This window comes from Eulemur rufifrons, chromosome 21 (assembly GCF_041146395.1).
Source record: "Eulemur rufifrons isolate Redbay chromosome 21, OSU_ERuf_1, whole genome shotgun sequence".
Lineage (NCBI taxonomy): Eukaryota > Metazoa > Chordata > Mammalia > Primates > Lemuridae > Eulemur > Eulemur rufifrons.
This window is the reverse complement of record NC_091003.1, coordinates 4,299,634-4,324,721: the sequence shown is the minus strand read 5'-3', so window position 1 is coordinate 4,324,721 and position 25,088 is coordinate 4,299,634. Positions and strand designations below refer to the sequence as shown.

General features: G+C 65.2%; 1 protein-coding gene across 2 annotated transcripts in view; it reads right to left on the bottom strand.

Annotated features, from left to right (window-relative positions):
• The window catches only part of NCOR2 (nuclear receptor corepressor 2), a 155,257-nt gene that overhangs the window by 6,000 nt on the left and 124,169 nt on the right, over nt 1-25,088 (bottom strand). Inside the window, exons 22-44 of one of the 2 annotated variants that reach the window (XM_069497217.1) lie at nt 24,344-24,464; nt 23,411-23,582; nt 19,765-19,929; nt 18,791-18,930; nt 18,110-18,212; nt 17,770-17,874; nt 17,445-17,548; nt 14,502-14,652; nt 12,156-12,296; nt 11,818-11,904; nt 10,832-11,127; nt 9,584-9,938; nt 8,364-8,585; nt 7,530-7,781; nt 6,567-6,716; nt 6,309-6,434; nt 6,026-6,218; nt 3,907-4,448; nt 2,840-2,989; nt 2,492-2,637; nt 1,886-2,064; nt 943-1,092; nt 225-373 (exon numbers count right to left, since the gene is read on the bottom strand). In XM_069497217.1, the coding sequence (XP_069353318.1) occupies nt 225-373; nt 943-1,092; nt 1,886-2,064; nt 2,492-2,637; nt 2,840-2,989; nt 3,907-4,448; nt 6,026-6,218; nt 6,309-6,434; nt 6,567-6,716; nt 7,530-7,781; nt 8,364-8,585; nt 9,584-9,938; nt 10,832-11,127; nt 11,818-11,904; nt 12,156-12,296; nt 14,502-14,652; nt 17,445-17,548; nt 17,770-17,874; nt 18,110-18,212; nt 18,791-18,930; nt 19,765-19,929; nt 23,411-23,582; nt 24,344-24,464 (4,199 nt within the window). The remainder of the gene's footprint in view (nt 1-224; nt 374-942; nt 1,093-1,885; nt 2,065-2,491; nt 2,638-2,839; nt 2,990-3,906; nt 4,449-6,025; nt 6,219-6,308; nt 6,435-6,566; nt 6,717-7,529; nt 7,782-8,363; nt 8,586-9,583; nt 9,939-10,831; nt 11,128-11,817; nt 11,905-12,155; nt 12,297-14,501; nt 14,653-17,444; nt 17,549-17,769; nt 17,875-18,109; nt 18,213-18,790; nt 18,931-19,764; nt 19,930-23,410; nt 23,583-24,343; nt 24,465-25,088) is intronic. The other variant, XM_069497218.1, reaches the window with a different exon arrangement.

The window sequence follows — 25,088 nt, the reverse complement described above, 5'->3', positions numbered from 1 at the left end:
CAAGTAATCACTGGGTGCCTACTGTGTGCTGGGTGCTATTCTAGGTGCCACATCCTACACCAGAAAGACCAGCTAATCGAGAGACGGTCCCAGGGCTCCTCACACGTGGGGTGGAGAGCAGGGGCCAGGGGCACTTAGCTTTGGAAGGTGCCCTGCAGGTCACTGCTGCTGGGCGGCCCTGCCACTCGTAGCCCTGTGCCTCCCAGGGGGGCGCGGCCCCTTACTGTATTCCGGCTCGTTCCGGTTGTGGGTGTTCAGCTTCTTGTTGATCTCCTGCTTCTTGGACTTGACCATGGCGGAGTTGCTCTCCGTCAGCTTGCTGAAGAAGGCTGGCGGCTGGCCCGTGTTGCCTGGAGACTTGGAGCCCATCCTACTGCGAGGAGCAGAGCCCCGGGTCAGCCCACACAGCACTGCGCTTGCACGCCTTGGATGACAGGGAGCTCACCCCTCAGCCAGCTTCCCCTGCCTCTCCTGCCTGCCAGGAGGCCACATCTTCTGAAACCGTCACTGATCCCGGACGTGGGGGGGGGTGGTGTCTCAGGAGCCCCCCCACTGTGCTGGGCCACCCCTAAGGCCCTGCTCCAGCCCGACCCTCTGAAAGAGCCTCAGGAACCGACAGTGGGTTTGGATCGTGCCCCTCCCACGGCCGGCGGCCCAGCCTCTGTCCCTGCCCACCCCCAGGCCCCCCAGTCGGGTCCAACATTTAAACCCATCGCTTCTCCGGTCTTCAACAGGTGCCAGGACAGGGGCCCTGAAAGCTGCCACGGAGGTGCCCCCTGGTGAGGGTGGGGCTGCATCATCCACCCCCAAATCTGTGAAATCTGCTTAGCAGGGCCGAGACCGCCCAGCTGAGCCTCACAGCCCCAGTCACCCCCTGCACGGCACAGCGCTGGGCCCAGGCCAGAGCTCGCCACAGGCAGGGTGCGTGCGCCAGCCAGGTACCTGGGCTCCGTCTGCTCCCCGTCCCGGTACAGCAGCGGGTACACGGCACTCCGGGGGTGGCCCGGCTCTGTCAAACCCTCCGGCGGGGACACAGGTTCAATACCGTCCTCGCCCCCGGCCAGGACCGATGTCTTGCTTGGCTCTGGAGACCTGGATGGAGAGAGGGTCCCGGCTGCGGTCAGAGGCTCCTCCCGAGGAGACACCCACCCCTGCCACCCCACTCAGCCTCCCCCCGTCCGTGGACAAGTCAAACGTTTCAGACAAGTGGTCTCTGCCACGCGTTCTTCTTCCACAGCCCCTTACAAATGTACAATCACCTTCAGCTCGTGAACCGTATACAAACTGGCAGTTTGCTGACCCCCGCTCTGAATCCTGGTCATACGCCCACACCAGGTACCCCTGTCCCCCAAGGACATCACGGGGTCTCCCCGTGTCCAGCCTCACGTGTGCCCACCCACCCCGGAACACCACCTCCCCTCCAGAGCTCGGGGCCCTCCCCTCCTACTGTTGTTGAGCAGGGTGGGAGTGTGCATGAGTCTGTGTGTGCGTGTGGGTGCGTGTGTGTGCACACGTGTGTGTACGTGTTGACAGCCTGCTCTCCAAACCACACAGCTCTGCCACTGACTGGCTGTGTCCCCGTGGGCAAGTGGATGCACTTCTCCAGCCTCAGTTTCTCCATCTGTGAAACGGGCACAGAGCTGCCTACACCTGGTGGCTGTGAGAGCCCAGTGAGCTACACGGGTAGGTGGTTCACGTGGGTGCCTGGGACTCTCCGAGCGTGACCTGAGCAAACTCTCCGCCCCTCCGAGCCTCCGTTTCTGGTCTGTGCGGAGGCTCCAGGCCAGCCTTGCGTGCTGCCCAGCCCGGCCCCCCGCCCCGAGGCAGGCGTGTGACAACGGCCTCCCCAGGATGCCCAGCGAGAGGTGCATCTGCCCCCACTCACCTCTTGCCCCCTTCGCTGTGGGGGGAGCCGCGGGCCGGGGGCGGGAGGTAGAGCTCGCTGGGCGGGCGGCGGAGGTCCAGGACGGGGCAGCTGGCCCCCGGGAAGGAGTAGAGGGGGGCAGGGAGGGGCGCAGGCAGCTGCTGCGGGTGGTGCCGCGTGTAGTCTTGCGTGATGACCTCCTGCGGGCCGGGGCGGGGGAGGTACGGGGTCAGGCGGCAGCCCCCCTGCCTCAGCCTTCCAGGTGGTAGGGGCTGGGCTGGGCTTTGGGGCAGAACCCTGGCTCTGCTCTGGGCTCCCTGGGCGACTCTGGACCTGCCCATGGCCCTCTGGGCCTCCCTGACCCCGTGTGCACGGGGGTCGGGGCCTGGAGCCCCAGATGAGTAGGGTGTCACCGGCCGGCTTATTTCAAAGACTTTCAGACACTATGAAGGTCCCTGTACCCTTGCAGATGTGGGTCACAGGCGCCCCCAGGCCCATCAGGGGGACGAGGTGAGCTGACACTCGGGATCTCGCCAACCCCGGCCACCCCGCCAGGACCGAGGGGCTGTGCGGGACCCCTCCCCTCCCCGGGCCTGAGATGAGGAGGGGCAGAGAGCAGGTAGTTACACTGATGTGCTGTGCCAGGGTGACCACCCGCTGGTGACCTTTGACCCCCGGGGCGGTCTGCAGCAGTGGGCTGGACGCGGGCTGGCTCTCGGGCAGCGGCCGCAGGTTTGGGAGGTGAGTGGCCTCGGCGCCGAGCTTCACGGGGCCTGCGGGCAGAGCGGAGCCGGTCAGGGCGTCGGCTGGGCCGGGGCTGCCACGCTCCAATCCCAGCTCTGTGGCCCTTGGAGCCAAGGGACAGGGCCGACCCCTCACCCCTCGGCACCTCAGTTTCCCTGTCTGCGTGGCGGGACAGTGACTGTCCTTGTCGGGTGTGGGGAGCCAGGTGTGCTGGGGTGGGGGGCACGGTACCTGGCTGCTTGGGCCGCAGCTCACCCTCCGGGTGGCTCTTGTCGAGCTCCTCGAGGTGCCTGGGGAGCCCCTTGTCGTGGGTGAGGCTGGGCGAGCTCACGGGGCTGACGGGCTCCACCCCGTCGGGGCTGTAGCTACTGCCGTGGTAACCTGCAATGGGCAGGGCCGCATCAGGCCCGCGGGCTCCGGGTCCCAGGGGCAGAGCCGCCTCCCACCCCACCCACCACACCGGCCAGGTCCCCATGGGATCGGATCAACCCAAGCTGGGGGCCGGGTTTGGGCCCCCAGAGAGAGCGGGACGCAGAGAGAGACAGACCCGAGAGCCGGCGGGGAAAAGGGATAGACAAAAATAGACTCAGGCCATGGGGGCCGAGCGGGGGCATTTCTGGGGAAGGAGAGTGTGGGGCTCCTGGCTGGGAGGGACGCGAGGTCCCCGGGGCCCGGCCTGGGCTGCAGCCTCCGCGATCCCCGGCGCCACAAAGAGGAGCTGTGAGCCGGGGCCGTGGCGGGGGTGGACACGGAGGGCTCCCGGGGTACACGGGCTGGGGCATCGCCAAGACTCCCTCGCCACGAGGGCGGATGCCAGCATTGGAGCCCTGGGCTGCTCCGGGTTGGGGCAGGGCCCTCCCTGCACTGCCTGCCCCGACCGAGACTGTCCCCGTGCCCCGGCAGGCAGACGCCGGTGGCCGAGCCCTCCGCAGCCCCGCTCCCGGCTCCCCCGACGCAGGCACAGAGGGGAGAGGCAGTCGAAGTCAAAGTCACAGATCCATTCATTAAAGGAAAAAAAAAAGCGAAAATCCAAAAACAGAAAAAAAAAAAAAAAAAAGGAGAAAAAGAAAATCATGACCAACAAAGTGCAAAGGATGAGCTGCCCCTCCGAGGACACGGTGGCGGTGGCGGCCAGGGGGTCATCAGAGCGTGCAAATCGACGGAGACGGTTTCCAAACGAAATACCAAAACCAACAACAACAACAAAAAAAAAAAAACGGGGAAAAATAAAAAGCAGAGATCTGAAAATATCTTTAGGCCACAGACGGGGTGGGCGGGCGGCGGGCCGGGGGTCTTACCATCTCGAGGGGAGCCGTTGGCCAGCGAGCCGCCTTCTCGCGCCCCTTTATCGTGAGCGATTTGACGCATGATTATCGCGTCTATGAAGGTGGCTGCTGTCAGGGTGGTCTTACCCAGAGAACGGAGTTCCAACTCCTGGATGGAAAAGGGTTTACTTTGAGTCTTTTCCCGGTGCGGGTCGGCGGCCGAGGCGGGCGGCGCTGGCTGGTCCGGGCTGGCGTGGCGCGGTGCGAGGCTCTTCGCCGCGGTGCGGGCGATGGCCGTGTGGCTGGAGCCGGGGGGCGCGAGGGGCCGGGGCTCGGAGCCCTTGCTGGGGGAGGAGGCGGGCTCCAGCCCGGAGCGGGCCGGGGGCTTGGCGAGGAAGGCGTGGCCGGTGTCCGCGCGGGGCCGCTCGGGCCGGGCAACCCGGGGGGCCTCCTTGGGCAGCAAGACGGGCTCCATGAGCGCAGGGTAGACCCCATCCAGTGTGCTGCCCAGCGGGCAGTGGGTGGCGGGCGGGAATGTGGCGGCCGGGCGAACGGGCGAGGAGGTGGAGGTGGACCTGGGGGAGGAGAGAGGGGGCTCAGGCAGCTGCAGGAGCTACTCCCTCACTCCAGCACCCTCGGTGAGTCCCCGTGGCCCTAGAGGAACCTCCACATTCCCAACTGCTCCCAGAATACATCGGCCCTCCTGACTGTGGCCTGCAAGACTCTGTGGCATAGTTTTACCTACCCCATTCATTCACTGCATCATTCCAAAATTTTTTCTTGAGCAACTAATAGGTGCCAAGCTCTACTCTAGAGTCTGGGAACACAGCGGCCGCCACAACACGTGAGGCCAGGTCTCACCTCCTAGCTGAGAAGGCAGACCACGAATGCGACCCACATGTCAACCCCCCTTCAGAGTGGCGACTGCTCGAAAACAGTGTGTCAGGGTTAGAGAGAGAAGGACAAGCAAACCCAGGCAGGGTGCTCGGAGAGACCCTGAGGGGTGTGCGGGAGCGAGCTGGGCCCGTGAGGACACGCGGGAGATACACGAGCCACAGGCGCAGCAGGTGGGCAGTGAGGGCCCAGCTCCCTGCGGGGACGCCCCCCTTGCTAACTGCCCCCCTCAGCGCGGCCAGCGGGAAGGGGCTCCTTTTATCCACCGGTTCCCGGACCTGCCACCGCGGGCGTAGAGGAACCACCGGTTCCCGCACACGCCAGCGCCCGCCAGTCCCGCACTAACCAGCCGGGGGCTCCTGCTCCACATGCCTGCCGGGGACAAAGTCAGGGGACAAAGCCCACTCTTTGGGGAAATGACCTCGCTTTCGTAATTGGAATCGTGCTGGGGGTGTGATTTAAGGCAGGCCGATAGCGGGTGGGTACGGTTATGAACAGAAACTTCCCTTTGGGAGAATAAGGTGCCTCCAAACAGGTCCCACGGCAGGGAGGGGTCCTGAGGGGGTCTTGGGGAACCCCCCCCCGGTGAAGCAGCTCTGCCTATGGCCCTCGGGTGTGCGTCACCAGAGGGGCCTGGGGGGCTGCGTACAGGGGCTGGGGAGCCCCTCCCACCTTCGCGAACCTCAGGACTTTGCCCAGGCAGGAGGGACCCACCTCCCCCCGCAGGCCTTGCTAAGTGTCAGGGAGGACCCGGAAAGTCCCCACGGCCCTCGGTCAGTCTGTCCTCCCCACGGACCCCGTCCCTGAGCCAAACGACCTCCTACCCGCTCACCCTCCCACCTGCCCAGCCTGCGTCTGTCCCCTGGGAGCTCCACGCACTCATCCCCCGCTCACCACCACCCACACCTCACCCGTCTAACCCGACACCCACCCACCCACCTACCTAACCCGTCTAACCCGACACCCACCCACCCACCTACCTAACCCGTCTAACCGGACACCCACCCACCCACCTACCTAACCCGTCTAACCCGACACCCACCTACCTAACCCGTCTAACCCGACACCTATCCACCCACCCACTAACCTGGCCACCCATTCTCCACCCCCTCATCTACCCCACTCCTCCAACCGGACTCTCCGCCACCCATCGACCCCCTGCTACCCTCCCGGGTGGGTCACCGTTCTCACTGGTACTCTCCTTCCATCTCGCCCGCCCCCCTCCGCCCGCCCCCGCCCCCGTGCCAACCTGGCCCACCTCAGGACCGTGGGCGTGCTGGGCTCCACAGAGGTGATGATGCCCTTGACGCCCGCGTTGTGCAGCACGCTGGGCCTCTGCTGGAGGGCGTCCTGGGTCCGGGGGGAGATGGGCGAGTGCTGGTGGGCGTGGGAGTGGGAGGCGGGGCGGCTGCTGCCCCCACCCCCGCCGCCGCCGCTGCTCTGCTCTGTACCTGGTGACAGGCTGCGGCGTCAGAGGGGGCAGGCCTCACGCGGCCCGCGGGGACCCCTGGGACTTGGGGCGGGGGTCCCCGGTGCCCTACCGGGTCTCCAGATGGGTGCGTGCTCCACCGTGGTGGTGGCCGTGAGGATGGACTTGTCCCGCTCACGCTCCCGCTCCCGCTCCGACGAGGACGTGGTGGTCGGTTTTGTCAAGTGCGTGGGGCCTCCTGGGAAACCCGAAGGCGAGATCAGTCAGCCCCAGCGGCCAGGAAGGGCCCGGCCCCGTCTTCCGCCTGCCCAGGCCCCGCTGCCCGGCTGCCCCGCTGCGGTCCGGCCCGGCAGGAGGGGCGTGGCGCTACCTGGGGAGAGCGGGGAGCTGCTGGGGCGGCTGCTGAAGGGCTGGGGCGCGGTGGGGAGGTAGGCGAGGCGGTCCATGGCAGTGGCCGGGGTGCCTGGCGTCGGCGGCACCAACACGGGCAGGTGTGGCACTTGGGACAGGTCGATGATGCCTGTAGGAGGAGGTGGGCGGGGACCGGGCCATAAGCCGCAGGGAGGAGAGGGGCTGGGCTGCCACCCGCTGGTCCGCCCCCTCCCGGGGAGCACGGCCTCCCCTCGCCAGAACCTGCAGCAGCTGGTGCTCCCTCACGGCTCCCAGGACCCTTTCTGGACGCTCCCGTCCTCCGGTCCCACCTCGCCTTCTGCTCCCCTGCCCAAGAAGTGGCCTTCCCTGCAGCTGGCTCCCTGGTCACCTTCTCGGGCCTTTTCGCTCTTTCAGCCTCTGATCCCCACGAAACCAACCCCTGTACTCAATCCTCACTGTTTGAAATACCTAGTACGACTCTGCCTCTTCCACCCGGGCCCTAACTCTGACTTGGTCACTCCAGGAGAACATTCCGGAAGCGTTTTGGGAGGATAGCCCTCAAACACGCACACGCAAAGCAACCACAGGCTGCTTACGAGTTAAAGGAAGGAAAGTTCAGACAGCGTCACGTTTTGATCTTTTTATAAACTCCCGAGTCTGCCGCACGCCAAGAGCACGCACAAGTGCACTCCTGCCACGTAAGCAGCAGGAGGCACACGCCATGCACCCAGCTGCCAGCTGGTACCCGCTCGCACACACAAATTCACACACGCAGCACGCACGACCCCACGCCCCACACGCAGGTCTGGGGAGCTCCCGGGAGGCTCATGAACCCGTAAGGTGACCGATTCCGGCCACCTTGGTAAGGACTGGGGCACACACGTGTCCTCTGGGAACAAGACCAAGCCTAGGCGGCGCTGACCCGGCCCCGCACCTGCCCAGAAGCGCCCGCCCCACCCACCTCGAGGGCCGGCGGCGTAACTGAGCGCCAAGGAGGACTCGCGGGGCGACAGGCCCCGCAGCATGTCGGCTCGCTGGGCCACGGCGGTGGCCGCGTTGTGGTGCATCTGCTGCGAGGTGATGTAGTCGTTGATGATGGTCTGCCGGTTCTCCAGAGCCGCCGTGTCGGGGTAGCCGCGGATGAGGTAAGGCGGGTACAGGTGCGGGTAGGTGGGGTTGGGCGCCAGGTGCCGGGGCAGGTAATAGGCAGCAGCTGCTGGGAGGAGGGAGCGGGCGTGAGGCCGGCCGCGCCCCCCACGTCTGCCCCGCCACGGACACGTGTGGCCCCCCCAGAGCACACTCCGCAAATCAGAACGAGGGCCTCCAAGTAGGAAAACATCTGCTCCCCAGGCACACGGGCGTGTCTCCTACCAGAGATGCTTTCTGCACTGAGGGTCTCCCAGACACAGGGCACCCGAGGGCAGATCACTAACACACCAGAGGGACGCAGCCTTCTAACAGGAAGCCTTTCAGATCACGTCCATTTGGGAAATGCACACACTCAAGACCTCATTTGAGATTCGAGATTTTAAAGGCACTGATAAGTCCCGTGGGAAAAGAAAACCACTGGAAATGTTTACCCTAGCATGTCCTTCAAAATGCTAAGAGAAATTCTACTCTAACTTAAGACTAGTCATGATGGCATTGCTGGGTCTCCCGATCTCCAGGCCTCGCTTCCCTGTCCAGTGGCACCTAGCTGTTGGTGCCCGAGTCACCATGGGCAATATCGATGAGGTCCCCGCCCCTACGTAAGACCTCCCCATTGCGGCAGGGCCCTGGGGCCCAGGGCAGTCACCTGCATCCAAAGGGATCCCGCGGGGGATGGAGGTGGGGTCGAAGGCCAGCGGGATGTGGCCGCGGTACAGGTCCACGCCGCTCACGCCCCGCAGCAGGTGCTCGTAGGGCGAGATGGGGTGCGGGTGATGCTCGGGCACGGAGCTGTGCGGGGACTTGGCGATCTCCCGGGGCGTCGACGTCAGCTTCCGGTCCTGGGACGCCTTGCTGGAGGAGAGGCTGCCTGCGGGGACGGGCCAAGGGGCACGGCGTCAGCCTCTGTCCTCGCCCCCCGCGGGGCTGCGCGGCTGGAGCTGACGGGGAGCATCCGAGGGAGGGTCCCGGGATCCCAAGGACCAGGACTCTCCCTTCACGCATTCATGTCCTCAATTTGCCTCTTAGTTCCTTTTCTCTTTCACTGACTCATTCACTTCTGCTGGGTAGTTTTTCAAAATTCATTCATTCTTTTTCGCTTGTTCACTGTTCATTCGTTCCCATCAATCAGAAAGTATTTATGCAGCCTTGACTGTGCCAAATATTGCTGGAGAGCTGGGGTCACCCCCGTGAACAAAACAGACAAAAACCCCGGCTCCCAATGGAGGGAGACAGACGGTAAACTAGTAAACAAATGAGAATTTCAGAGTGAAAAACGTTTTGAGAAAATTTTAACGTTGGAGGGGGAGGTTGGTCACAAGACGCCTCCCCGAGGATGTGACATTTGAACAGAAACCTGAAAGAACCAGTCGAGCAGAGACCTGTCTTCCCCTAACCTACCGAGAGTAACAGGCAGGGGACGTTTCGGGCAGAGGGGACAACCCGGCAGAGGCCCCGAGTGAGGACAAGCTCGGTGTGGCCCAGGCACAGAGAGAAAGGAGGCCCGTGTGGCTGAGTCTGGGGGTGGGGACGGCGGACAGGGCCCGATACACAGGCCGCCCCAGGCCAGGGCAAAGAAGTTGGATTTTTCCTAAGTGATGTCCTCAGTCGCCAGAAGGATGGAGCGGGGAAGGGGGATAACTTGCTTTATGTTTGATAAAAGGATCTGGCTGCTGTTTGCAGAGATCATAGCGGGGGTGGGGGCGCCAGGTGCGGAACCGTGGGGTCTGGGAGGCGTCAGGGGCAGAACCCTGCGTGGGAGGCAGGGCCCACGGGTGTGGGGGTGCAGCCCCATGGGCACTGTGGCTCCAGCCTGAGCTGACACCAAGGAAGCTTCCAGAGACGGGTGCCCACCTGTGGCCCACTCACCCTCCTGCAGGCGTGGCGTGGGCTCCCGCGTGGTCACGGGCGAGCCTCGTGGAAGGTGGCTGGCAAAGGGTGCCCCGTGGTCCTCGTAGGCCAGGGGGCTCTGCCGTGGCTTGCCCAGCTCAGGCACGATGACTGGGGCCCCGCGTGCGATGGAGCCCCCCGAGGTGCTGGCGGCCCCCGGCCGGCTCTTCAGGGTCTCTTCGTAGCAGGCGCGCTCCAGCGCCCGGGCGTCGGCCAGCACGTCCAGCGGGTGCACGGCCGGGAAGGTCCGGCCGGGGCTGCCGATGATGGAGCGGACGTCGTGCTTTTTGGAGCCAGCGGAGGACGCGCCGGTGTCGTACTTGAGCGGGGTGCCCTGGGGCAGAGGGGGGGTGAGCTCCAGCCTCGGCCCAAATCCTAGACCGACTACGAAAACTTTCTGAGCCTCAGTGACTCATCTATAAAATGGGGGTGACGTCTGATGCCCCTAGAGGCAGGAGACAAAGGGCTTTGCGAAGCCCGAGAGGGCACGCTTGTCACTTTCCACCCTGCCTGCCCGGCCGGACCTCCGGCCCTGGACCCCAGAGCTGCCCGGGGAGCCACAGACAGGAGCGGAGGGTGTGGCGGTCACCCCTCCCTGGAGTTTGCTGGAAAGAGGCCCAACACCCCCACGTGGGCAGAAACCTTCCTCTGTCAGCCTGGGACCCTCTGTGACCCACCCAGTGCCGGGCGGGCCGGGCCCTCCTGGGGGCCAGCTGCTGGTGGGAGAGGTGGACGCCAGAGGCAACGGGGTCGCAGATTTAGGGATATCGGATTTGGGCTTCAAAACTGCCAATGACTTGCTGCGTGACCCTGAACAAGTCACTTAACCTCTCTGAACCTCAGTTTACTGACCAATAAAATGGGGCCAGGACAAGAACCACCTCAGAGCATCCCCGAGAGGCTAAACAAGTCACATCCGCAGCGTCTGTGGGCAGCACCCAGCCCAATTTATTGCCACGTTCAGTTCTGTGGCCTCGGCCAAACTGTTTGACCTCTCTGGGCCTCAGTTTCTCTACTCAAAGAACGGGAACCACGGGCACAAACCTCACGGGGCTGAGTGCAACTGAACGAGGCTGTGGCTGAGTGGCTTCAGCACGGCCACCGGAACGTACGTGGTGAGCGCCCGGCCACAGGCCACAGGGTGACCTTGGGCACGGCACTGGATGGCTCCGGGCCCCCGTCCCCCCCGCCCCCGCCCTCGAGACTGCAGCCCGGCCGGGGCTGTACCTGGGTGATGGAGCCCTCCTTGAGTGGCCGCGGGGCCAGGGGCAGCTCGGGCGTGCGCCGCAGCTCCTCGCGCGGGATCTCGTGGATGGAGCGGCCGGCCTCCTTCACCGTGGCCACCAGGCCCTCGTGGGCCGGCTTCAGCTTCAGCGGGCCCAGGGCCTCCAGTGGCCGCGTCTTGTAGGCCTCGGCCAGGTCCCGCGGGGGCGGCGGGGGCGGGGGCGTGCCCTCCCGCTTCAGGAGCTTGGCCTCCCGGCGCAGGTAGTCCTCCTGGGCCTCCACGTAGGACCGCGGGATCCCTGCGGGGTGGACGGCGGTGAGCCTGGGCACCCCACCCCGCCCCGCCCAGCCCCGCCCGAACGAGGGCCGCCACGCCAGCTGGTGTCGGAGCTAGACCGAGTCCAAACCCTCACTTGCTGTGTGACTCTGAGTATGCGGCTTGACCTCTCTGAGCCTCAGTGTCTTTGTATATCAAATGAGACTATGAACTGAAGCCACCTTGTCAAGTCACAGTCTACAAAACAAGGCAGACGAAAAGCACAAAACCACCGGGCTCGTGGCAGCCGGCTCCACGCTGACCAGCCGCGCACTTGACCTCTCTGAGCCTCCTGCCAACCGTGTCTTCCTCACCAGGACTGTTCCTCAAAACACACAGCACCTGGGTTAGTGCCAAGCACACAGTAGTTGCTCCATAAATGACATCCACAGAGCAGAGGGGTGACAGGTGGCATTTTGCTTTCTTTTTGCTTTCAAGTAAGTGCCCTTGCTCTGTATCTCACCTCGTCACGCGCGCACACACGCACACACACACACACACCACGCGCCTTTCCGTGTACGTGTCCTGGGGGTTCCCGCGCACCCTGGGCGGGTCCCTCCCCTCCTGCCTGGCTTCACTGCACGCCGCCGCGGAGTGTCGCAGCTGCCGCGAGGGCACCTGCCGCGAGGGCACGGGAGGCCGGACGCCGCGGGGAGCGGAGGGCGGGCGGTACCTTGCGTGATGGACCCGCGGATGTGGTGCTGCTCTTTGAGATGGTGGGGGCTGTGTCGCTCGGGCGGGATGGCGCGGCCCATGAGACCTGGGTGACAGAGGGCGAGGGCCTCGTCACGTGGGTCCCTGAGCCAGCAATGGGCAGACACAGGTCAGTCCCACAATGACGGTGGCGGAACAGGACCCGGCAAGGAAGTGTCCCACCTCTGGATTGAGCCTAGAAAACCCAGCCTCAGTTTCCCCATCTGTGAACGAGGGCCCAGCATCCCACCACCGCCCTCCACGGGGCGCTGAGAAGCGAGCTCTCAAGTCTACGCCACAACCCCGTGGGGGCCCCACCTTCGATGCTGGCGGAGGAGATGGCCCTGCTGACGCGGCCTTCCATCATGTCGTAGGTGCGCTTGGGCGCCGCCGTCTCGTGGGGGGGCCCCGAGCTGCTCCTGCCGTCCTCCTTGGAGCACTGGGACACAGACAGGCCACCTGGGGACCGAAGTGCACGGTGAGGGGCCGCGCACGGGGCCGGGGCTGGACGGCGGGAGTCAACAGCGCTTCCGCACAGGCCCCGTCCCCGGCCTCGAAGCCGAGGCGTGTGGCTCAGCGCGGGGCCCGCAGCAAACCCCAGCTACCCGCTGCTGAGCTCTGCTGGGTGGGAGAGGCAGGGTGAGCTGCCTACACCCCACGCTCTTGCCTTCTGGACTGTTCTTTTCGGCACGCAGGTGCGTGCCCCTGGCTGGTGACAGAGCAGGTCCATACACACACACACACACACACACACACACACCAGGGTGCGCCTGGTGGCCCGTGGCTTTGCACGTGTGTACGTGCGGTCACAGAAGCCCATGTGTGTTGATGTACACACAAGTGCACAACGGCGTGTCCATGGCAGAGGTGGCCTCGCGGAGCTGGCCTGAGCCCAGAGGGGCCCCAGGGCAGCAAAGGCATAGAGTGGTCCCGCCCCGCAGGCGGGGGCTCCCCTTGGGAGTCCAGGGGTGTCGGAAACAAGCTCCGGGACCCGGCCACACCCTTCGGGGAACATGCGGGGGAGGTGCCCTCGCACACCCCCAGGCTTCCCACGTTGCCGCCGGTGACCTTCAGACCCCTGGCTCCCCGGAGGGCGCACACGGTGGGTGCTGTGTGGCTGTCCTGGAATTCGTCCACGGTGACCGCGGACGTTAACACACTGGGAATTTCGGACGCAGAGACCAGAAGTCTGGCCGACAGTCAGCTGCTGGTGCCCGGGACGGCCCGGTGGCAGCCTCAGTCCTCGCCACTCCCTGCCGCCTCACGCCCGGCCAGCTGCCCGCACTGGCCACCGGCCCCGGAGCACAGGAGGGTTTAGAAGCCCCGATTAAAACACGGGACACCGGAGGCCTGCAACGGCTCAGTCCCTGGTCCAGGCTCCCAAAGTGCGAGTCCACCTAGTGACCTCTCGACACAGCCCCGCGACTGCCAGCCCCATCAGCCCTTCCCGGGCTCCCGGCCACCCCCAGGGCGCTCCGCCTGGGGGCACCTGATGGCCTGTCCCCAGGATGGTCTCTCCCCGGCAGCAGAGAGGGGTCCGTTCCTCAGCCTCACGGCACCAGCTCCGCTGCCTGGGCGGGGAGGGGCTGCCGCGGGGGCGGGGGCGGAGGCGGGCGGAGAGCCGATGCCCTGTTGCCCCGGGAGGACAGGCAATTTTGGCCCGCAGCTGGCAGTGCTGAGAGGGGCGCCCATTAGCAGCTTTTATCTCCACACCCTTGGGTGCCTCGGCTGCCAGGAAATCCACTTTCCCAGCACTCGACTCCCTTAACCCCTTCCTCTCTGGATCCAGGGCCTGGCGCCCGGCGGGGGTGGAGGGTCACTCCAGCCGTCAGCCCTCCGTGGCCAGTTAGAGCACGTGGGCTTTGTCGGAAGTGCAGGGCTGAGGGCCTGGTGGTCTGAACCTGAGTTTCCACTCCAGGCCTCAGTTTCCCTGCTATGCTCCCAGCAAGGCTATTCACTGAATCGTAAGGAACTGGGCAGAGGTGGGAGGTCGCTAAGACCCACCCTCGCCTGCTGCTGGCTTGCATACCTGCAGGGACAGCCAGGTCACCCCCTATTGGATCGTGCTCCCTGGCCTCACCCAGCCAGCCTCCCTGTGAAGCCTCCTCCATGGGCCAAACACCCTCCTCCCCGACCCCGGCCTGCTTCTCTCTCTCTCGGGGCCAGGAGGGGGCCACACAGAAGGGCCACTGGACGTGGCTGTGCTCCGGTTTCCTTATCTGTAAAGTGGGGGAAAAACCCTCCATCTCAGCTTCCAGCCCCCCCAGCCCGCCGGGAGGGGCACTAACTCCCCCAGACGCCTTTTCCAAGGGCGCCAGCTGCCTTTAGCCCCCACTTGTCTGGGCCCCCCTCTCCTGCCCAACCCCAGACACACCAAGGCCTGTGGCCCCGTGGACGCGTGAGCTGGGCGGGGCAAGTGTCCACGGCTCAGAGTCAACAAGGTGCCCTCCCGTCTGCACCTCGTGTGTGTGTCCCCAGTGCTCTGAGGGTGGGGACGTCGTCCGCTTTAGTCCCTGCGGTGCCCTCGGCATGTGGCTGGCTCCACTACCGAGTGACCACATGACCAGCTTTCCTCCCGGTCCCCATCAGTCCTGGGCACCAGAGCCCCCGGCCCGCCCCGCCAATGCCCCTCGGCCGTCAGCACGGGACACCCCGGCGACTCACCCTCGTAGGACAAGACGTGGCCCTTCTTGCCCTCGTAGATAACGTGGCCCTTGGGCAGGCCGTCCTCCCGGCTGCGCTCCAGGCGGCTGGGGCTGTCCTCGCCGATGATCCTGGTGATGGTGCCCTTGTACAGGACGTCCGCCGGAGTGCCCTGCAGGTGCGAGCGGCGAGACCCGGGAGGCCGCAGCTGAGGACCCCTGACAGCCCAAATGCACACGTATGCACCCACCAGCGCACACACGTACACACAGGCACCGTCTCACAAGGGGAGGCAAAGCCCCCAGGACGCAGCCGCCTAACGAACACCGCTCTCAGCACTTTCCACAGACGAACTCGTTCAGTCCCTGACGCCCTAAGGCAGGTACTATTCATCATGCCTGTTTCAGATGGGGAAACTGAGGCACAGACAGCGGTCAGGTGACTTCACCCAGGGTCACCTGGCTAGCGAGGGGCAGAGCTGGCATTTGAGCCCAGGCAGTCTGTCCCTGGACTCTGTGTCCCCACCACCCACTCCTGCAGGGTGTGACCTTCTCAGAGCCTTGGAAACCAACCACCAACACACAGTGGCTGGCAGGGACTGTGGGATTTCGGCTGCCGGGCTGTGCCCGTAACTGCCGGTCGTGTACTTTGGTTGCATAAAACCAGGGCAAGGACTCAGGTCCGGCAGGACACCAGAAGTTTTAGTTCTCACCCAGGATTTCTCAACCTTGGCACTATCAATATCTGGATCTAGATCATTCTTTGCTGTGGGGGGTTTTGTGGCATCCCCAGCCTTCCCGACTGCCCCTCCACCCCCAGAGCTGTGACAATCAAAAATACCCCTAGGAATCTGGGGGTAAAATCCCCCCCAGTTGAGATCCACTGCCTTGGAGGGAGTAAGCTCCCTGCAGGGGAAGGTGTTTAAGCCGAGAGCGGAGGGCCACATCCGGTAGCATCCTGCCTCAGGTGACGTCCTCGAACAAGCGTGAGGGGTCAGAACAGGACTGTGGAGTCAGACTGTCGGGTGTCAAGTGGCAGCTTCACTACTGATTTGCTGTGTGACCGTCCTTGCGTCACCTCACCTCTCTGAGCCTCACCCTGCACCTCTATGAAATCTGCATCGACGATTCTCCAAGGCACCCAGCACAGACAAGGTGTCCCCAAATCCTGACGTCCCTCTTCTCTTTGATTCCAGGAGCAGATCTGACGACATGGGGTGCCCCAAACCCGGGCCTGCCCCTGGGTGTTTACCCCAGACCCTGGCCCACGAGGAGGGGAAGAGCGAGTCGCCCTGAAGCCGTGTGGGTCTCCGCAAGCTGCTCAGAGCAAACGCTTCCCGCTGAGCCTGAAAAGACTTGTGCGCTGATCGTGCGACAGACGTGCTAAACGATGGGGCCGCTCAGGACCAGCCGCCTCTCTCACCAGCAGGGCACACGGCAGGGAGGCCCAAGCACCCTCCCAGGAAGGGCCCATCAGAGACACAGGCTGACGTCGGCTGATCCGTGTCAGAGCCGGGTTTGTGCGCGGAAACCAGCACTTGCTAAGTAGCGTGACAGATGACAGAGAGGGGCTCCCCTGGTGCAAACGAAGGCACCCGACGTTCTTCAGCTGCGGTGTTGCAGAGGTGCCACCCTCTGCGGCACGAACAGAGGACAGAAACCCAGCTGGCGGCCCCTGCTCTTCTAAGAACATGCCGGTCAAGCTCCTACCAGCACGGAAGCTTCCGTCTGCCGGAGTCTGTTCAGGAGACGAGCCCGCAGCTGCGTGGTGTTGGCCCCAGCGAACTCTGCTCCCCGGGCGGGCGGGGAGTCCCTGGCAGGTCAGGGATCTGTGACGTCCTTGAGCCGGCCATGGTCCCACGTGGTCCCTGCCTGCCAGTGCCTGCTTGGTTAATAAATGTCTCTTCACGTGTGTGGGCCAAGCACGGGTTTCGTCGCAGCCTGGCAGCGGGACTGTGGGAAAGTCCCACCCTCGCCTACCTCACACACCTTAGCAGCTGCCACCATGTGTGACGGGGCAGATGGATGCCCAGGAACTTCGAATGTTGACCTTTGATCCCCACAACGTCATGAGAACGACTCCCCTAGGAATGCTTTCATTGAAGGGAAACTGAGACAGGGCAGGCGGCTCCCTGCCTCGCCTGAGCATGGGCACAGCTGGCTGGTGTCCCCGTGGCCTCAGCCTGACTTCTGGCCCGAGCATTTGTTCTTTGCACACAACATGGCTGCCTTTGAGAGCCTGTGATTTCAGAATCTATGGATTTCAGACAAAGACACAGCAAAAAGGGTTTCCACTGTGGCGGGTGCTGAGGCTCCTTGGGTCCGAAAAACAGCTCGCTGTGGAAGATCCTGCTGCCCAGGTCTGCCATTAACACACGTGTATATACACACGTGTGTGGGCGTGCGTGTGCGGGCTCCTCGTTCTCTGCCATGGTGTTCTAGGGCCAGACACACCGGCACGAAACCCTGGGTCCAGCCGTCACCAGCTGCGTGGCCACATGCCAGGAGCCCTCCCACCTCTTAGTCTGTGCACATGCTGTTCCCTGGCCCAGAATGCTGTTCCCTGAGATTCTCGCACGGCTTGCACTCTCGATTTCTCCTGGCCACAGCAGACATGTCACCTCCTCTCGACAGGTCTCTCCCTCCTTGCCTGGCCCCAGGCACTCTCAGCCACAGTACTTTGCCGGCTCCTAAGCTCTGAACCGGCCGCTCGGCGTTCACTGCCTACCGCCTCGGTCTACGCCCTCCCGCTCCCTGCCAGCTCTAGGGGTCGTTGGGTCGAGCTTTGCTCAGCACCCCGTGTGCCTGACTCCACGCGGACAAGACGCTGTCCACAGCGTGCACTGCCACGCCCCAGTCGCCACCCCATCTACTGAGGCGGGACGGCGAGGGTGGAGGGACATGAGACAGGCTGGCCCCGAGCCGGACCCACCCTGTCCCTCACACCGTGACCCCGGGCACCTACGTGGGTGATGGAGCCGCGGTAGGTGACGGGGCTCTCCGGAGGCACCCGCGTGCTGGGCGTGCCCTTGGTGATGCTGCCGCCAGGAACCGAGCCCAGAGCTGTCCCTGGAAGACACGACACACAGGGGCTCAGGGTGTGTGTGGGGCCCTTCCCCAGGCCCTAGACCTGGGGCCCAAGTCTGGCTCGGTGCAGAGGGTCCCTCTGCCCCTCAACGGCAAAGGAGGCAACTGTCAACAGATGACACTTCCCCACGGGATTGGATACAGGGTCCTGGTCCTGCCTTGACCACCGAGGGGGCAGGGGACACAGGGCAGAAGGGCCTCACCTCTCAGCACGGACGTCTCCTGGGCCGTGGGCACCCCCAGGCTCTCCGGTGGCCCAGCCTGGCCCCGTGGGGACAGCTGCTCCTGCTTCACTCCACTGAAGGGTGCTGACGACCAGAGAGAGGCGAGTCATGTACCACCAGGCAGGGACACGGGAGGTTTGTCCCCCACCCTGCCTGACCTGACCCAGGGGGCTGCAGGGGATGTGACGTGCCACCCCCTCCCCCGAGTTCCAGCCAGGACCACTGGGGGCCTCCCAGCTGCCACCCAGAGCCCCATGGGCCGAGATGCCCCTCGCTCACCCCCCAGAGGGACGGCTGGAGCCAGGCCCAGGATCCTTACCCAGCTTCTTGGGGTCCATGGCCAGGGGCAGCCCCATGGTGACGGGGCCCACGGGGGCCTTGGCGTGCTCCGAGTACGGGACGTGGAGCTGGACCGACATTCCCTGCAGGGGCAGAGCGCTGGGGTCATATCCCTGCCGCCCCTGGGACCCTCCACCAAGGCCGGAAGGCCCACAAGGACGTGCAGGTCGGAGGCCCGGCCCTGCTGTCCAGCCGTGTGACATGGACAAGTCAGTGCCTCGATCACCTCCCCTTGAAGGGCCACCATCGCCTGGTGTGGTGTGACGGAAACGGCGCACGTGGCTCCCTGGCCCCCGGCCGCGTCCACGGTGGTGGCAGGTTGGGGGTGAAGGGGCAGATGGCCGGGAGCCACGCGCCTGCCACGCGCCAGGCACCCTGCCAAGCCCTTTGTGTCTACTGCATTTGCTCTTCCGTTTCACAGGGGGGAAACTGAGGTACAGAGAGGTTCAGTAACTGGCCTGAGGCCACACAATCTGGTTCCAGAGCCCGTGCTCTTGACCGCCCACCAAGTGACCACCCAAGGACAAGGTCCTGAGTGGACAGACTCAGCCCCCCAGGAGCCCGGCCTCCCCCCACCACCAGACCTCACGGGTCCTGCTGCCCCCACTTTGGGGATGGGAAGACTGAGCCCCCCACCGGCTGCTCTGGGGCTGCCCCTCACCTGGGAGATGGCGCCCATGTGCCTCTCGAGGACGCTGGGGTGCTTGGCGGAGGAGATGAGGGGAGGCGGGTTGGAGATGGTGGGTGGGCGTGGCAGCACAGGCCGGGCACTGTCAGGGAGGCCCAGGGGCAGCGGGTGACCTGCAGGGCACACGTCCGTCCGTGATGGGGCCCGGGAGCAGTCGTGCCCCTGCCAGACACGTGCCCCGGGGGCCGCCCCGCGCAGGTCTGTCCTCGGCTCAGACGTCACCCCAGGGAGGCTCTCTCCACCCCCCACTGCCCAGTCCCGAGTGCAAGCCCCGTCCCCACTCACCTGGGTCCCTGGCTGGTCCCCCCACGTCCACTTATCCCCCACAGCTCCTTCCCGGGAACCAAATGGATCTTTTTGAAGTCGGCTGGTTCACAGCCCCCACCCCGCCCCCGCTGCAAACCTTCCATGGCTCCCCCTGACCTCAGGATAAAGCGTGCACCCCTGACATGGCTTTCAGGTTCGTGACCTGGCCCCGGCGTCTCCCTGGCTCACTGGGCACCAACTGCTGCAGTTCTTGGGCTTTGCCTGCTCTTTCCTGCCTCTGGACCTTTGCACGTGCTATTCCCTCTGCTACCATGCCTTTCCCTGTCCTTCTCCTGGCTCCCTTGGCCCACTTGCCCGTCAGGCGGCACGCTCAGGACGGCCTTGGCTGGCATCACGGTCTGTGTCAGACCCCAGCGCAGCTGCCGCTATGGCTGCCAGGGCCCACTCTCAGCCTGGCCCGCGCCGGCTCAAGTACCTCCTGGGGCTCCCTACTGCCGGCGGCTCCCGTCCCCATCCTGCACGTTTCCCAAAAGACGCCCTCCTCTCCCTATACCGACCAGGCCAGCCCCCCACCGGGTGCCATCAGACTCCGAGGTCCTGCCACATGCAGTTCTGAGCCAGTGCAAACAGTTGGCACCCAGCGATCGGTGAGGAGTCCAAGCTTGGGCCGAGCTACTCACCCGGTGGAGCGTAGGAGAAGGCCGAGGGGTCCGGAGCGTGTGGGGAGGCCTTGATCACCTCACGGGTGGGCAGGGGGAAGGGCAGGCCCGAGGTCCAGCACGGGGGCTCCCCGGGCAGCTTCTGGGTGTCGGCGGCGAAGGCCGGGAAGAACGTGGGCTTCTCTGCTGAGGGCATCGGGTGGCACAGTCAGGCCGGGTCCGGCCTCCCCCCTTGGGGGCCCCGGCTGACCCTGCCCAAACCGTGACCTCCCCGCACCTGTAGCACTGGCCTCTGGCAGGGGCGGGGGTCCTGGCCAGCACTGGCAAGGGACGCCCCCCGCGCCTTCCTGCCCGGGAGCCGCACGTGCTCTGCGGGGCTCGCTCGGCGTGGGGGTGCTCTCGGGGTGTGGGCTGGGGGCTCTCAGCTGCCCGAGGCCAAGAACAGGACCCTCCAAGCTCCAGCAACCCCACGGGCACCCCCAGCCCGGCCCGGCGCTGCCCGGTGCCGAACACACACGGCTACCGGAGCACGGCCAAGGCTGTCCACCGGTTACCGTCCCCAGCAGAGCTGAGCAGCTGCCACGGACCGCCCGGCCCACGAAGCCTAAAATATTTACGACGTGGCTCTTTACGGCTCGGTTTGCTGACCCGCGCTCTCCACGGCGCCGAGGGGGGCGGCAGCGGCCCGTCTGCTGCGGGGTGTCGCGTGTGGCGTGTGGCGTGTGGCGTGGAGCCTGGTCTGCCGGGCATATACTTAGCGCCAGGCGCTGTGCTGAGTGACCGTGGCCTCCTTGAGGGAAGACCACCGCTAGACCCTCTCACAGAGGGGAAACTGAGGTGCGGACACATCAGGGGCTTCTCTAAGGCCACCAGCAAACATTTGGCCACGTCAGGATTTGAACCCTACGTGGCTGCAAACAGCACGACGACAGGCAGACGCGAGGCTCGCCGGGGCCCCCACGGCTGACACGCATCTAAGTGTGAATTCACACAGGGTCACAGCACTCACGAGGAGCTGGCTGTGGTTATCCCCATTTTACAGATGGGGAAACTGAGGCTTAGGGAGGTTAAGTCACCTGGCCAAAGGCTCCAGCTAGCAGTGGCAGACAGGAGCTTCAAACCCAGGCAGCCGGGCTGCAGGTCGTGGCCGAACCCTGCTGGCTACGCAGCACTGCCCTGAGAAGAGGCGCCATGGTCGGCCCTGGGTCCCCAGGCCTGGGGAGGCCCCAGACACAGCCAGGGGCTCAGGGGCTCAGGGGCCCAGGGCCGCCTTCAGGGCACCTTCCTGCTGGCTTCTCTCCCTTCACTGAAATCTGACCTGAGCTCTGAACCTCCCGCTGAGGGCAGATCCTATGGGCAGGTCAACCAGCCTCAGTGGAGGCTCCCTGGCCTGGCTCGTCTGGCCGCCCAGCGCTGAGTGTGCCTGGGCGCTGCTTTCTCCAGCTCAGCTCTGGAGAGCCGGGGCGGGGCGGGGGGAGGGGCCTCCGTGCTGGAAGGGAAACCTGGGGCTGGGCCAGGCTGGGCGGGCGGCCGAGAGCCTGCAGAGACAACCTGTCCCTCCAGCTGGGCCCAGGGGAGCCCGAGGGACCTGCTTGGCGGGACCTGCTTGGCTGCGCTGCCGCGCGTGGGAGCCAGGGCAGGGGAGGCCTGCTTCCTGAGACCAGAGAGGCAGCGCTGGGTGTCAAGCCCATGTGTGTCCCCGAGGGAGCGGAGCTGCAAGCCAGGCTGCTCAAGAGAGGCGTGCAGTGCCTGAGGCCAGGTGCGCCGGCCCGCGGGGAGCAAGTCCAGGAAACAGCACAGGCCCCGGCCACACCAGCGGGCGGAGTGCCAGCCCAGAGACTGTGGCCGGTGGCTCCTCCCAGGACAGGGGCCCGTGACCCGGCCCAGCAGGCCCTGGCTGGCCCTGTGTGGTTCCAGCCCTGCTTAGATCGGACACCAGCCGAAGCCAGCTGGGCCCCTGACAGGAACACTCAAGTCCTTCCCGGCCAGTGCCCCAGACCTGCAATGTCCTTCCAGAGCCACATTGTGTCTCATGCTGTACCCTGAACCAGGGAAGGCCACCCTTGTCAGGGGGTGTCCCAGACCCAGGGAGACACTCCTGCCCTCGTCACCACACTAGATTCGTCACCAGGTCTTGCTGCCTTTGCCTCGGAAACAAATTCGCAACGTGACCCTTCCTCCCACTTCCATGGCCACCTGTGCAGCCTTAGTGGCCTTTGTCACCTGCCCTGTGATCTCCTGCTTCTGCCTTTGACTCAACAATGGCCGAAAAGAGCCTTCCAAAATTTACATCAGATTATGTGACCCGTCCCCAGCATGTAAAATCCCTCCAGCGGCTTCTGCCAGACCCAGCACAAAATCCACTCTCCACTGTGGCCCAGGAGGCCCCAACAATCTGGTCCCCTACGTCCCTCTCCACCCTCCTATCCTGCCCTCCCCCAACCACATCCCCCTCCTGGCAACTCCTGGCACACTCCAAGTGTGTTCCCGCCCCAGGGCCTTTGCATGTGCTGTTCCCGCAGCTGGCCCCTTCTCTCCTCCACAGGGGCCTTCCCAGGGCCCCTTTCATCACTCGACCTGTTCTGTTCTTTTATGGGATGAGCCACGCCAGAACAATCTCTCTCTGTCACGTGTTCCCTCATTTAATGTCCCTGCTCACAAAATCAGCAGCTCCCCAGGGCAGGGACCTCATCTCACTGCTCGACCCCCATTGCCTAGCACAGTGCTTGGCAGTTGTATTTGACAAACGACCCGGCCCAGTGGCCTCGGCCAGCCCTGTGTGCTGGCTGGGATGCCCGCCCACCCATGTGGCAGGCCCCCCAAGCCTCCTGCAGCAGGGGACAGTGGCCGTGGGGAGGTGGGTGAGGCAGGCTGATTAGATGGGGAGTGGCTGGCAAGTCCTCCTTCAGGGACAGCCCTGCTCTTTGTCCTCGACCATCACCTGTGCCGCCCTCCTCCAGGAAGCCCATGCAAGGACCAGTCTGGCTTTCTCGAGGAGTGGGGATGTCATACCCAAGGCCGTGGCAGGGAGCGGGGCAGCTGGCTCTGCCCTCCTGAGTCTGTCCCCAAGCTGTGCTGATCAGCGAGGCTGGGCCGGGGTCCCACTGCCCTCAGACCCCTGGGAGCACCAGCAAGTACCTGGGCTAGCCCAGTGCGGGGTAACCCCTGGAGGCGGCCCCAACGTGCCCACAGCACCCGCCACTTGCCAGGCCGACATGGGGAGGGCGCCCTTTGGAGACACAGGCTGGGAATTCCTTGGGCCTGGTGGGGAGGGGGGCGGAGACAGAAGACCCAGACCACAAGGAACCTCGCCCGCCTGTCTCCAGACTCTGCTTCCTGCAGTGACAGCAAGGCATGCCCTGGGCAGTGGCTGTCACCCTGCTGCTGGGGGAATCCCACCACTGGCTCCCCAGCGAACCCAGATTGGCCTGGAGCAAGGGCAAGCTGGGAGCTGCTGCCAGCGGGTGCCAGGCATCCTCTGCGGGCCCGGAAGTTCACGTGTGGCCTGAATCACACGCAGTCGGAGGCCGGGCGGCAGACGTGTTTACCGCGCTCGTTCACGTTGCCTGCCCTGCACTGCAGACCGGAGACGGCGGCTCCACTCCGGACGCACGGACACCCCCGTCCCTGCTGTCGGCCCCCACTCCCGGCCCCAGCACGCACTTACCCTCCTTCTCGGCGGGTGGCGCGGGGCTCCTGCTCTTGCCTCGGGGGCTGCTGCTGGGCTGCTGGGGGGCGTCGGCCTCCGGCTGCAGGTGCTGTGGCGGTGGGGGAGCAGGGGGGGCCGGCTTAGGGGGAGCTGCGTCCTCCCGGAGGGGCTCATGGACTTTGGTGACCTGCTGAGGGAAGCCAGGAGAAGTGAGTGTCCGTGTACAGCGTCCAAAGGTGACAGGTCAGGGAGAGGCCTGCGTGCCCAGCCTGGAAACGGAGGCCCCGAAGAGCCGCAATGTGCTCAAGGTCGTAGGTGGGGCAGGAAGGTAGGTCTCAGCACAGAGCACACGGGGCTGCCTCCAAACCCGGCCCACCTGGCTCCTGCCTTGCACCCCAAATCCTCTGGGTCTCAGAGAAACAGGGAGCTGGCAGTGCAGCCTGGCACAGCCGCGCCCAGCACTCAAAGCCCCAAGTGACAGCCCAGCCTGGTCAGCTCAGGGTCTTTCAGCCCCTGTGGGAAGCCTGGACCCTCCTCCTTGGAGGGGGCACCCCCAAGAGGCCCACCCGCCTGCCTGGCCGGGACAATCTTCCAGGAGGCCCAAGATCAGAACTCGTGGGCCCCCCCTTCTCTGGCCAAAGTGCCGCTATAGCTCGGGGTGGGGGGGCTTCCTGCTCCCCACGGCCCAGTGTCTGGTCTGGGGGCTCAGGGAGACCCTTGGGGTGGGGCAGGAGCTGGCTGGCTTCGAAGGCGCTGCAGGAGGGAGGGGCCCGCCCCGCACCCGCCCGCTCTCAGCCCCGTCTCATCTCCATGGGGACTCCTCCGGGAAACGGGAGCGGGAAAGGCCGGCTGCAGGTGCAGGTGCAGGCGCCCGCCCACCGCGCTGCTGTCTCGGTGAATAGGAAGTCAAGGCCAGGGTGGGCTCTGGGGGGGCCCGGCACAGGCACTCACGATGGGGGGGATGGCAGCCGCCCGCTGCTTCAGCTGCTTCAGGTCCAGCGGCTTCTGGGGGGAGGTGTTGGCCCTGGGGTCGCCGGCCGGGGTGAGGAGGCTGGGCCTCGGGGACAGCAGCCTGCGGGGAGCAAGTGTCAGGCCAGCTGCAGCTCACAGCCGGCTCTCCCGGGGCCCGGCTCAAGCCCTGGGCCACAGTGCTGAGGCCCTGGGAGGGGAGGTGACTGTCCAGGGTCACCCAGCCCATGTCACCCTCTCTCCCGAGGAACGAGGCCAGGATCCGGGGGGCAGGGGACAGGCGGCCCCCCCTTCCTCCCCTGGGCCACGCAGGCCCCAGGAGGGGCCAAGACCAATCCTGGCTCAGAGGCCATGACCCAGATGCCCCCCAAGACAGCCCCCGGCAAGGAAAATTCCAGAGAAGCCCAGACTGCACACACGTGGCCCTCTGGCCCTCGGGGAGATGAGGAATCCACCAGATTAAGGCGCAGGGAGATTAAGAGATTTAGCGGGAGATTATCGATCACTCAGACGCGAGAAGCTCGGGTGCCAGGGCGGGGCCTTGGGCACGGAGCCAAGTTCGCTGTGCTGGCGGGAGGCGGGGTGCTGCACCCGTGCTGGAACCCCCTATCCCACACGCCACTCACTTGGGGGGTGAGGACAAGTGGGCCGCAGGCCTGGCGTGGAGGGGCAGAGGGCATGTCCCCCATCCCGCAGTGACAAGCGCCAGCCCTTCCGTCTGTGGGTG